The sequence below is a fragment of the Antechinus flavipes genome, chromosome 6 (genome assembly GCF_016432865.1).
Source record: "Antechinus flavipes isolate AdamAnt ecotype Samford, QLD, Australia chromosome 6, AdamAnt_v2, whole genome shotgun sequence".
Lineage (NCBI taxonomy): Eukaryota > Metazoa > Chordata > Mammalia > Dasyuromorphia > Dasyuridae > Antechinus > Antechinus flavipes.
Genome location: NC_067403.1, coordinates 250,560,754 through 250,573,156, shown reverse-complemented (window position 1 = coordinate 250,573,156; position 12,403 = coordinate 250,560,754). Strand labels below are relative to the sequence as shown.

Sequence of the window (12,403 nt, the reverse complement as noted above, 5' to 3'; positions counted from 1 at the left end):
GTTATCTTATCCGTTCCCATGATTTACTTAGTATCTCTCTGTGGATTTTTTTTCAGATTTTTTTATCCTGATCTAAACTCTCTGATGTCCTTACAACTCATATCATCAATAGCCTCTCAGATATCTTGAACTAAATGCCCAGGAGACATCTTAAGTTCAGTATATCCAAAATATAAAACATTATTTTTTGTTCCTAACCTCTCCATACTCCTATTTTCCCTATTAGTGTAGAAGGCAATACCATCCTTTGATGCCCTTTAGCCCTCAGCCTAGGACTGATCCTAAATTCTCCCTTATCCCTCACCACATCTATTCAAGATTTTCCCAAGGCCTATCTTTTTCAGCTTGGCAAAGTCTCTTACATATATAGCTCCCTGGCTGGCTCTCTCTTTTTCTGTCTCCCACAGTCACTGGGCCTCTCTGTTTCTGTTTTTCTTTCTCTGTGTCTCTATCAATTTTCTATCTTTCTTTCTCTGATTATAAGCTATCTTTCTCATTAAAATATCATCATTTTGGAGATAAGACATTTTTTTTCCTGTTTTTTGTATCCTAACTACTTAGCACAGTACCTAGCCCAGAACAGTGCTTAATAAGGGTTGATTGATTGATTATCTGGTTCTTAAAAATCCATCTTCTCAGAGAGGAAGAATATTTCCTTGTTTGAATAAGGGAGAAGGATAGACTTCAAGGCTAATGAATGTGCTGTGAAAATCTCAGTTTTGAATACCTTCCTGCTTTGACTAAAGTAGCTATTTCAGCTAGAGTCAAGTTAGTACTGAATTTTGAATCTTTCAGTATTACCCATTACATGGTCATGACATCTTTTGAAATATATGGGTTTCACTTACATTCCAGTATATAATTTTAAAACTCTTTATAAGTCATCTAGCAGATATATTACGAATAAAATCATGTATTCTTAGCTAATATGTTTTGCATGAATTGTGCATACCCTTTGATCCAGCAGTGTTTCTATTGGGCTTATATCCCAAAGAAATACTAAAGAAGGGAAAGGGACCTGTATGTGCCAAAATGTTTGTAGCAGCCCTGTTTGTAGTGGCTAGAAACTGGAAAATGAATGGATGCCCATCAATTGGAGAATAGCTGGGTAAATTGTGGTATATGAATGTTATGGAATATTATTGTTCTGTAAGAAATGACCAGCAGGATGAATACAGAGAGGACTGGTGAGACTTACATGAACTGATGCTAAGTGAAATGAGGAGAACCAGGAGATCATTATACACTTCGACAATGATATTGTATGAGGACATATTTTGATGGAAATGGATTTCTTTGACAAAGAGACCTAACTGAGTTTCAATTGATAAATGACGGACAAAAGCAGCTACACCCAAAGAACGAACACTGGGAAACTAATGTGAACTATCTGCATTTTAGTTTTTCTTCCCGGGTTATTTATACCTTCTGAATCCAGTTCTCCCTATGCAACAAGAGAACTGTTCGGTTCTGCAAACATATATTGTATCTAGGATATACTGCAACATATCCAACATATAAAGGACTGCTTGCCATCTAGGGGAGGGGGTGGAGGGAAGGAGGGGGAAAAAATCGGAAAAGAAACGAGTGCAAGGGATAATGTTGTTAATATAAAGTAATCAGTAAATAAAAAATAAAAATTAATAAATAAATAAAAAAATATTTTTTGCATGGTAATCTCCTCATTGCAATTTGAGAAACGGAAGTCCTTTCTATTTTTCTTGAAGATAGTCGGTCAGAATTCTTTTTCAAAATGAGACATATTCTAATGTCTAAAATATATTCATCGTGTGTGTGTGTGTGAATGTGTTTGTGTCTTAATGTGTGTGGTCTTGAAAGAATCTTACAGGATATAGTTCAAGTCTGTCATATTACAATTGTGGACACTGACACTCAAATGATGTGTTCAGGACCACAATTTTAATCAATTTTGGGGGCAGGATTTAGGATAGGAATTTCTGACTCCATATCTGATACTCTTCCTACTATGAAAATTTGCTGTTTCTTTGAATATAGAGTTTTTCTTTCTTTTTTTTTTCAATTTTCCCTCTCACTTTAGGGCAATGTTCAAACAATATCATCATTTCCTTGCTCTTCAGTATGCTGTTGATGAGATCAACAAGAATCCCTCTTTGCTGCCCAACATAACTTTGGGATATCAGTTACTCAATAACTTCCATCTGGAGAAACTAGCTTTGGAGAGCTCCTTAATATGGCTATCAGGGAGAGGTCCCATTATCCCCAATTATTGCTGTGATAAACAGTCCAATTCTGTGGCTGTCATTGGAGGGATGTCCGCTACACTTTCTATGGCTATGGCCACCATACTCAAACTGTATAAAGTTCCACAGGTAAGAGACCAATACAGTCATTCATTTCCATGTCATCTTTATATTGAAAGCAGCAAATTCTTTATAAACTGTTATGATGTAGTATCAATAAGTCAATAACCAACTATTAAGAAGTCCTCCAACATGTTCTGATGAAACATGATACAAAAAAAGGAGGAAATGGTCCTTTCCATCTGGGAAATCATTCTGTATGCTAGGTGAGGTGATGCTCCGATGATTTTGCGCCAAAGAAAAATCTAAAGTTGACTATCCTTGTAATTCACCTTTTTATACTTGTATAGAACTCTGAAGATTTTAGATAGAAGAAAAGCTTTCTTTTTTCTCACTTCCAAAAATTCCCATGGAGAGGTCTCTCTTCCTTTTCATTTTGAAATTGATTTCTGTATTTTCCCTAAAAGCATGAAGCACTACTACTTGTCTTCATCAGTATGTACTAATAAAGAGCATCCAATTCTCTGTTTACTGAGATGTTCCAATCAGGGAATTCCTTGGGAAATATACCTAATAGTGATTGTAGGGCCTATAACATATTGGGATTGCTTTGGATTTCTGAAGTGCTGAGAACCAAGCGTTTCATAAATGATCTTCACACATTCTTGCTGTTATTGTGAACAATGTATTCCTTGTTCTGCTTGTTTTGCTCAGCATCAGTTCATGTAAATCTTTCCAGATCTTTCTATAGTTAATATAGATGTTAATATACCAAATGGTAAAGATAGCTTTGTACTATTTTTGGTGTAATTTAAATTGCTCTTCAAACTGGTTGAATCAGTTCACAATTCCACCAAAAGTCTTAGTATCCCTATTTTCTACATCCCCTCTCTTATGTTTGTCCTTTATTCCTTCTCTCCTTTCTGCCAATTTAATACCTTTATGATAGTATTTCATGGTTAATTTAATTTACATTTCTTTAATCAATGAGAGAATACTTACCAAGCATATTATAATTAGAACCATAGCTAACTCATTTAAAAATGTATTTGCTTTCTCATTGGGAGTATAAGAAAGAGCCTTTTCATAATTTCTCTACTGAAGGAAAAAAAAATTGCTGTGATTGTGGGTCATATTTTATACATTCTAATACACATCCAAACCTATTATATTATATACTATAGGATGGCAAAGTACTGTTGTCCTATCTTCCCACTTATGAAGCATGTTGGAATTAGCAATATTCTGTCTCTCTTTTTTCTTAGTGTATTTGTTTTTAATACATATTATTTCTGAATCATGTTGGGAGAGGAAAAATCAGAGCAAAAGGGAAAACAATGGGAAAGATTTAAAAATGAAAACAGAAGTGAACATAGCTTGTATTGGTTTACATTTAGTTTCCTTAGATTTTTTTTCTGCATGCAGATATGATTTTATGTCCAAGTCTATTGGTGTAATGTTGCTGTTTTAGTTTTCTGGAGGTCTTTGGGCAGCCTTCCTTTCAGCAGAGTAATCACTACAAGAATAGTCAGGTATTAAAGTCCAAAAGTCTTTATTGTCTCCTTCACTAGGGGGTCCACTAGTTTTCTGGAGGGCCTTCAGACAGGACCTGGTCTCAGTGGAAGAAATGCAGGAGGCCAGGCCAGCCAACATGAGATGGAGTTGAATTTGGTCCAGTCCTTGCTGGCAGTTATATGCTCCATTATCATAGATGTGAATCTTGTGGACTAAGTACATGTACTGAATTAGAGAACTATTAAGCACCATGCTAAACTAGCTATCCATTGTCTTTATCAATTCCACTGCCTTAGCACCTTGTAAGAATTTTTGTTTCAAGTTCAGAGTTCTGGCCTATAACATATTGGGATTGCTTTGGATTTCTGCAGTGCTGAGAACCAAGTGTTTCATAAATGATCTTCACACATTCTTGCTGTTATTGTGAACAATGTATTCCTTATTCTGCCTCTTTTGCTCAGCATCAGTTCACATAAATCTTTCCAGCTCTTTCTATAGTCAGCTTTTTCATCATCTTTTTTATAGAACAATAATATTCCATTACCTTCATGTACCAAAGGTTATTCAGCCATTCCCCAGGTGATGGGAATGCACTCATTTTCCAATTCTTTATTACCACAAAAAGACCTGCTGCAAACATTTTTTTGCAGATGTAGGTCCTTTTTCCTCCTTTATAATTTCTTTCATATACACTCAGTAATGGTACTGCTGGGTCAAAGGACATGCACAGTTAAATAGCCCATTGGGCATAGTACAGATTACTCTCCAGCATAGTTGGATAAGTTTACAACTCCACAACTAAAGCATAAATAACCCAGTTTTCCCACATCCCCTCCAAAACTTATCATTATCTTTTCCTGTCATCTTAGCCAATCTGAGTGGTGTGAGATGGTACTGTAGCACTATTTTATTTTTCAATTCTCTAATCAATAGTGATTTAGAGCATTTTTTCATATGATTATAAATGGCTTTAATTTTGACATCTGAAAATAGTTTGCAAGGTTAGCATTGCCTGCTCTATTCAGGAAAGAGTCTGGTTTCCCAGAGTTTGTCTTTTGAGCTGGGACTGCAAGTTGCTCTACTGATTTGCTCCTCTACTGTGTCATAACTGAGGGTATTAATTGCTGATTTGCTGTGATTAAGCTCCTCTCACTGGCTTTCCCACAGTCTATCTAACCTCGACTGACCGCCTCTTTCACCCTAGTGAGACTGACGTTTCTTGAAGGTTTTTTAGTCCATCTTAAACTGCAGAGTGGTTTCATTCCATTGGATTCTGTTTAGACACTTTGGGGGGGGGTTGAAGAAACTGAGAGAGCTTGAGCAGCTTCTTTATTTTGAGGAAACTGAGAGAGCTTGAGCAGCTTCTTTACACCTCTATCTTGGCTCCACCATCTGGTACAAAAGTAAGACAATATATTCTGAAACACTTGGCCTGAAGGGTTTCATCTCAAAAAGCCAAGAGTTTGGGAATCTGGATGGGGATATGTGTTATGAGCCAGAACTTGAAATCAGGTGCTAAGTCAGTGGAATTGATAGAGACTATAATTATCTAATTTATTATTTATCTTTTTATATTTTTATTTTACTTTGAGACAGATACTACTGTCAGAATATAAATATACTTCACTTTTTTTTATTTTTTAAAATAACTTTTTATTGATAGAACCCATGCCAGGGTAATTTTTTTACAACATTATCCCTTGCACTCACTTCTGTTCTGATTTTTCCCCTCTCTCCCTCTCTCCACCCTCTCCCCCAGATGGCAAGCAGTCTTTTACATGTTGGATAGGTTACAGTATATCCTAGATAGAATATATGTGTGCAGAACCGAACCGTTTTCTTGTTTCACAGGGAGAATTGGATTCAGAAGGTATAAATAACCCGGGAAGAAAAACAAACATGCAAGTAGTTTACCTTCATTTCCCAGTGTTCTTTCTTTGGGTGTAGCTGCTTCTGTCCATCCTTGATCAATTGAAACTGAATTAGCTTTCTTTATTGAAGAGATCCACTTCCATCAGAATATATCCTCAAACAGTATCATTGTTGAGGTTTATAATGATCTCCTGGTTCTGCTCATTTCACTTAGCATCATTTCATGTAAATTTCCCTAAGCCTCTCTGTATTCATCCTTCTGGTCATTCCTTACAGAACAAAAATATTCTATAACGTTCATATACCACAGTTTACTCAACTATTCTCCAATTGATGGGCATCCAGTCATTTTTCAGCTTCTAGCCACTACAAACAGGGCTGCCACAAACATTTTGGCACATACAGGTCCCTTTTTCTTCTTTAGTATCTCTTTGGGGTATAAGCCCAATAGAAACACTGCTGGATCAAAGGGTATGCATGGTTTGATAACTTTTTGAGCATAGTTTCAAATTGCTCTCCAGAATGGCTGGATGTGTTCACAATTCCACCAACAATGTTTCAGTGTCCCTGTTTTCCTACATCCCCTCCAACATTCCCCATTATCTTTCCCTGTCATTCTAGCCAATCTGACAGGTGTGTAGTGGTATCTCAGAGTTGTCTTAATTTGCATTTCTCTGATTAATAATGATTTGGAGCATATTTTCATATGTCTATAAATTGTTTTAATTTCTTCGTCTGAGTATTGTCTGTTCATATCCTTTGACCATTTATCAATTGGAGAATGGATTGATTTCTTATAAATTAGAGTCAATTCTCTATATAATTATCCAATTTAGAATGGTGCTTAACAGTTCTCTAGTTCTGTACATGTACTTTGTACTTACTATAGTTCTACAAGATTCAAACCTTTGATAAAAGAGCATATATAAGCTAGGAGCCTCAGCCAGGATTGAGTCAGGGAGATTCAGAAGTCAGAGTCAAGCTCTCGGAATCAATGTGAGACTGAAAGGCTCTCCAGAAAGCTGCCCAGCCCCAGGAAGGAAATAATAAAGGGTCTGGAGTATAAGAAAGCTAACAAGGCCACAGGAAAGGAAACAAGACTTGGAAAGAGACAATAAAGGATTTGGACTTTAAACACTAGCTGAACTTGTGGTGATTGCTGAACGAAAATGAAGGCTGCTTCCAGAAACCCCAAGAAAATCCCCCATAGAGAAGATTACATTTTAGAGGGAATATTCCAAATATCTTTGATGATTGGACTACTTGAGAGCTATTTAAAATCAGAATTCAGCACTAATTATTTTATGACATTCTTAGAAAACTGGAGCTGAATGGTATAACAAAGACATAGTGCCTGTGAAACTTTTTCCTGCCTCCTGGACAAATTGCATGATTGAAGATCTCATACAAGTGCATTTTTTGTTGTGTTTAGAGATCAGAGATTATAGTACTCATTGGATATGGAGTGAACCATAGCTTATCTTAGTTTTTACTAAGAAGTACTAAGAACTCTTACAGAATTCTTATTCATAGGGTATCAGTAATGTGGAATTCCAATCTTGGCAGTAGATTTTACTATGAGGAGTACTCCATTTCCTATTCCTTATTGATTTTGATATAGAGAACTTTTGCTCCTAGAACAAGTTCTCAGGCACATTTTTTGTTTTCAGAGAAATAAAATTCTCCCTATAATTATAAGAGGAGGCAAATGTATGCTATAGAAAATCTCAGGAATATAATTGTTGATATTTGAACTGGAAGAGAAGTAAGATAGAGAAGATATGTAACTATGCTTAACTATTTAATTAACAGCTTCATTCAGGGGACACAAAAATATTCCACTTGAATATATAGAAAAGAAATATGAACAATGAGTCAATGTTCCAACGAGACTGATTTAGCTACAAAGTTAATCAAAAATATTCTGTCTTTCAGTCAAGTTATCTAAAAGGGGTAAAGACCTTTTTGGAGAATTTTTCCTCCTTGGAATGTTTCAAACAGAAACTTAGAAAGTACTTGATGGAGACATTGGAAAAAGGATTCTTGGATGGTAGCAGTTTCAGATTTTCCATTCCATAACACCATAATTTTGTGATCTAAAACAATAAATTAATATTTACAAGCAAATCATCCTCTTTGTGAAACTCATTAATAGTTGTTTGTTATACAAATATGAAGGCCAAATTCCTACACTGAAGGAACTCATTGTCTTCTTTCTGTTTCATTTAGATTAGCTATGGTTCATTTGATCTGCTATTGAATGATAAAGTCCAGTATCCTTATGTATATCAGATGGGGAAAGAGCAATCTGCTCTTCACCTGGCATTCATCCAATTGATGCTGCATTTTGACTGGACATGGATAGGACTGCTTGTTTCTGATAACCCAAAAGGGGAAATGTTCTTCAAGGATCTGAAAGAAGAAATGGTCAGGAATAATTTGTGTGTGACTTTTAAGGAAACAGTGCCCAAAAACTTTAGAGACAGAGAAGATTTTGCCCTCTTTTCTAGAATTATTTCATCATCATCAAATGCGATTTTCATCTATGGAGATACTGATTCCCTTCATGAACTTTCCAGTGTATTCATGTCTTATAAACCTTATGGGAAGTTGTTGATTACCACATCTTCTTGGGATTTTTCCATTGATACTAATTTAGACCGGTTTTCCACTTTTCATGGTACAGTACTATTTTCTCATACCCAGATGGAGATTCCTGGTTTTACAGATTTTGTAAGAAGCCTGAATTCAAGTGTGAACCCTGAGGACATTTTCCTAAAATCTTTCTGGGAGAGTGCCTTTCAATGTAGATTTTCCAAAAAAAGTGATATAGAAATATTCTCTTCTTTGTGTTCAAATGATCTTTCCATCAGAGATTTAGATTTGGTTTTTGTGAATATTGACATTGCCCTTCTGGAACTGATTCCAAATGTTTACAATGCAGTGTATTTAGTGGCCCATGCTCTCCATCAAATATTCCATTCTGAGGTAAAGGAGGCATCAGACCTTGGGAGAAGCCTAGATCTTCCTTGGAAGGTAAGTTATCTCTTCAAAAATTGGGCTTAGCATAGGCTACACAACATTCTCTTGTTAAAGATTTGTTCTAGGTAGGATGCCGGGATGACTTGAGTTATTCCTTTATATATTTTTTCAGCTTTTTCCCCTTTGTGATTACATGTAATTCTGGGTGGAAACAATGACATTACTTCAGGTTTATTTATTTCAAATTTTATATAACAATCTTTTAAAAATAATTTATTTAATAGTTTCCTCAGTTACATTTAAAATAATTTTTGTTTGATTTTTAAAACTTTTGAGTTCCAGATTCTCTCCATTATTCCCACTCCAGTTCCTTGTAAGAAAACATATGTGAAATTATGCAAACCATTTCTATAAAAGTCATGCTGTGAAAGAAAAGAGATCTCTCAACTTAATTAAAAAAACCTGACAAAAATAAATTGAGACAGGGCAAGAGAAAGAGATACACACATAGAGAGATATAGAGACAAAGAGAACAAGATAATGAACAGGAGTGATAGAGAGACAGAGAGAGACAGAGAGAGAGAGAGAGAGAGAGAGAGAGACAGAGAGAGAGAGAGAGAGAGAATGAATATACAACAATCTGTATTCAGACACATAACACAGTCATTTTCTTCTCTGGGTATGGAAAGATTTTTTAAAATCACTTTTAAGAAACATCTGACACTGAAAGAGCATGGCTGACAGTGAAACTGTTGAAGTAGCTTTGAAATCTTCAGGAATCTTTGGATTCTGTAACACAAGATGAGACTGTTTCAACAGGAATCATTGGATTCCTTGAGATGAAAAATTGTTGATGAGACTATTGCAGTACTTCAGAGCTTACAGGAATTATTGGATTCCTGGCACATGAACTAATGAACAATAGATTCATTTTGGACTATTTCTTGGATTTATGGACATGTATAAATTCTCATGTTAATTCACGTTATTGGTGACATTACTACTAGCCTATGTTATATTGCTATGTGCTTAAGTATTTTATGTAATTATGTGTAATGCCTCCCATATTGAGGGATTCGTGTACACCTTGTTTCATACCTGTTTCAAGTGAGCCCCCTTAGAAATCCGCTAATCTGATTTGATTTTCTATTTCCTTTTGAGATGTCAGGGAGGGCGTGACCACCTTCTTTTTATGGTGTTTTCCCTCCTTTTTTGAGCAGTCAGGGAAGGTGTGATCACCTTCTTTTTGGGGTTCTCACCTCCTTGAGAAGTCAGGGATATCATGACCATTTATGTTCTAAAACAAAAAATAACAGGAGATGTTAGAATCCTAATGTTAACTCAATTTGAAACAAGGTGATAACTCAAGGGACATGTTAGAATCCTAGTGTTAACTCAATGGAATTGATACAATGCTTGTGTTCACACCTTTAGAGAACTCATATAAGCAAGAAGAATTTAAGTACTCATTGGAGTTCACACTTTGGGAGATTTCAGCGGTTAATATGAGATATTCAAATACACCTCCTTTAATGCCTGCCACCAGAAGGAGGAGTCAACCACTGGGAGATCATATATAAAGAGGCTCTTAGCTTTGGGTTAGTTAGTGACTTTGGAACATTGGGAGGGGTTGGAGAGGAGCACTCTGGGAGGAAGCCCACAAGCCCTCTATTGGAGGCTAGAGAGATTCATTCCATTTTCCACCTGGTTGGCTGGAGGTTGAAGAACAAACCTTTGGATTTGGAGACATTTGGAGGGAGATCTTGGAACCAAGCAGAGAAATAGGCCAAGAAAACTAACCAGGCTATTTTGAAGAAGCAATAAAAGATCTGAACTTTTAACACCTGGCTACATTTGGGGTAATTATTGAGCTGAACTGATACTAGCGTAATCTCCCCCAGAAACCTGCTCCCAGAGAGAACCATCATTTATATTATATTTTAAAGAAGAAGAACACCACACATTCTTTAGAGTATTCATGGATCATTGTATTACTGAGAACAGCTGGTCATCACAGAACATTGCTATTACTGTGCATATAGTCCATTTTACTTTGCTTAAGACCATGGAGGATTTTCCAACATTTTTTTCTGAGAGCATTGTGCTCATCATTTCCCATAGAACAATAATATTACACAAAAAACATATACTAAAATTTATTCAACCATTTTCTAATTGATGGACAATCCCTCAATTTTCTTTTTTATATTCCATTTGCTTTTCTTACTTAATGTACTCAATTTGAAAATTTGTAGAAGTTGGCTTTCATATGTGCAGCTCTTCTTTGTTTTGTAGGAAAAACCCAAATCTGACTGCTGTCCTAATTCTATTTTGCTTAATTACATTGTCTTTTCATTTCCTTGGACAAATTTGACTTGTTTTGTATATATAGGACTTATTTGGACAACACAATACAGGTCTTCAAAAATGTGACAGACTTTTGCCTCTTTCCCATCAGTGGTTAAAGCATATGTTTATATTATGATGTTGAACAGTTTTCCTTGGATTCCAACAGATACCATCCTGTTATTTTTGATTTAATAGCCAAATACTTCGTTCCTCACGTTTTTATATATGATAATGACTACATCATTTCTTATAAGTGATTTTTTTCCACAGTAATATATGTGATGATTATTAGAATTAAACTTTGGTAACAAAGTTTTCTATAATTATAACTCTCCTCTCTTTCTCTCTCTCTCTCTCTCTCTCTCTCTCTCTCTCTCTCTCTCTCTCTCTCTCTCTCTCTCTCTCTCTCTCTCTCTCTCTCCTCTCTCTCTCTCTTCTCTCTCTCTCTCCTCTCTCTCTCTCTTTCTCTTTCTGGTGCTCATCCTCTCTCGTATGTGTGTTTTCTCTTTTCTTTTTAATTTAATTTTATTTAATAATAACTTTATATTGACAGAATCCATGCCAGGGTAATTTTTTTACAACATTATTCCTTGCACTCGCTTATGTTTCGATTTTTTTCCCCTCCCTCCCTCCACCCCCTCCCCAAGATGACAAGAAGTCCTATATATGTTAGATATGTTGCAGTATATCCTAGATACAATATATGTTTGCAGAACTGAACAGTTCTCTTGTTGCACAGGGAGAATTGGATTCAGAAGGTAACAATAACTCGGGAAGAAAATCAAAATGCAAATAGTTCATATTCGTTTCCCAGTGTTCTTTCTTTGGGTGTAGCTGTTTCTGTCCATCATTTATCCACTGAAACTCATTTAGGTCTCTTTGTCAAAGAAATCCACTTCCATCAGAATACATCCTCATACAATATTGTTGTCGAAGTGTATAATGATCTCCTGGTTCTGCTCATTTCACTTAGCATCAGTTCATGTAGGTCTCTCCAAGCCTCTCTGTATTCATCCTGCTGGTCATTCCTTACAGAGAAATAATATTCCATAACATTCATATATCACAATTTACCCAGCCATTCTCCAATTGATGGGCATCCATTCATTTTCCAGCTTCTAGCCACTACAAACATGGCTGCCACAAACTTTTTGACACATATAGGTCCCTTTCCCTTTTTTAGCATCTCTTTGGGGTATAAGCCCAATAGAAACACTGCTGGATCAAAGGATATGCACATTTTGATAACTTTTGGGGCATAATGCCAGATTGCTCTCCAGAAATGTTGGATTCGTTCACAACCCCACCAACAATGCATTAGTGTCCCTGTTTTCCCGCATCCCCTCCAACATTCATCATTATTTTTTCCTGTCATCTTAGCCAATCTGACAGGTGTGTAGTGG

The 12,403-nt window shown here is 36.0% G+C and overlaps 1 protein-coding gene across 1 annotated transcript in view; it reads left to right on the top strand.

The window, feature by feature from the left end:
- LOC127541651 (vomeronasal type-2 receptor 26-like) overlaps positions 1-12,403 on the top strand; it is a 34,372-nt gene that overhangs the window by 2,933 nt on the left and 19,036 nt on the right. Inside the window, exon 3 of the mRNA XM_051966870.1 lies at positions 2,060-2,351. Coding sequence (XP_051822830.1) covers positions 2,060-2,351 — 292 coding nt within the window. The remainder of the gene's footprint in view (positions 1-2,059; positions 2,352-12,403) is intronic.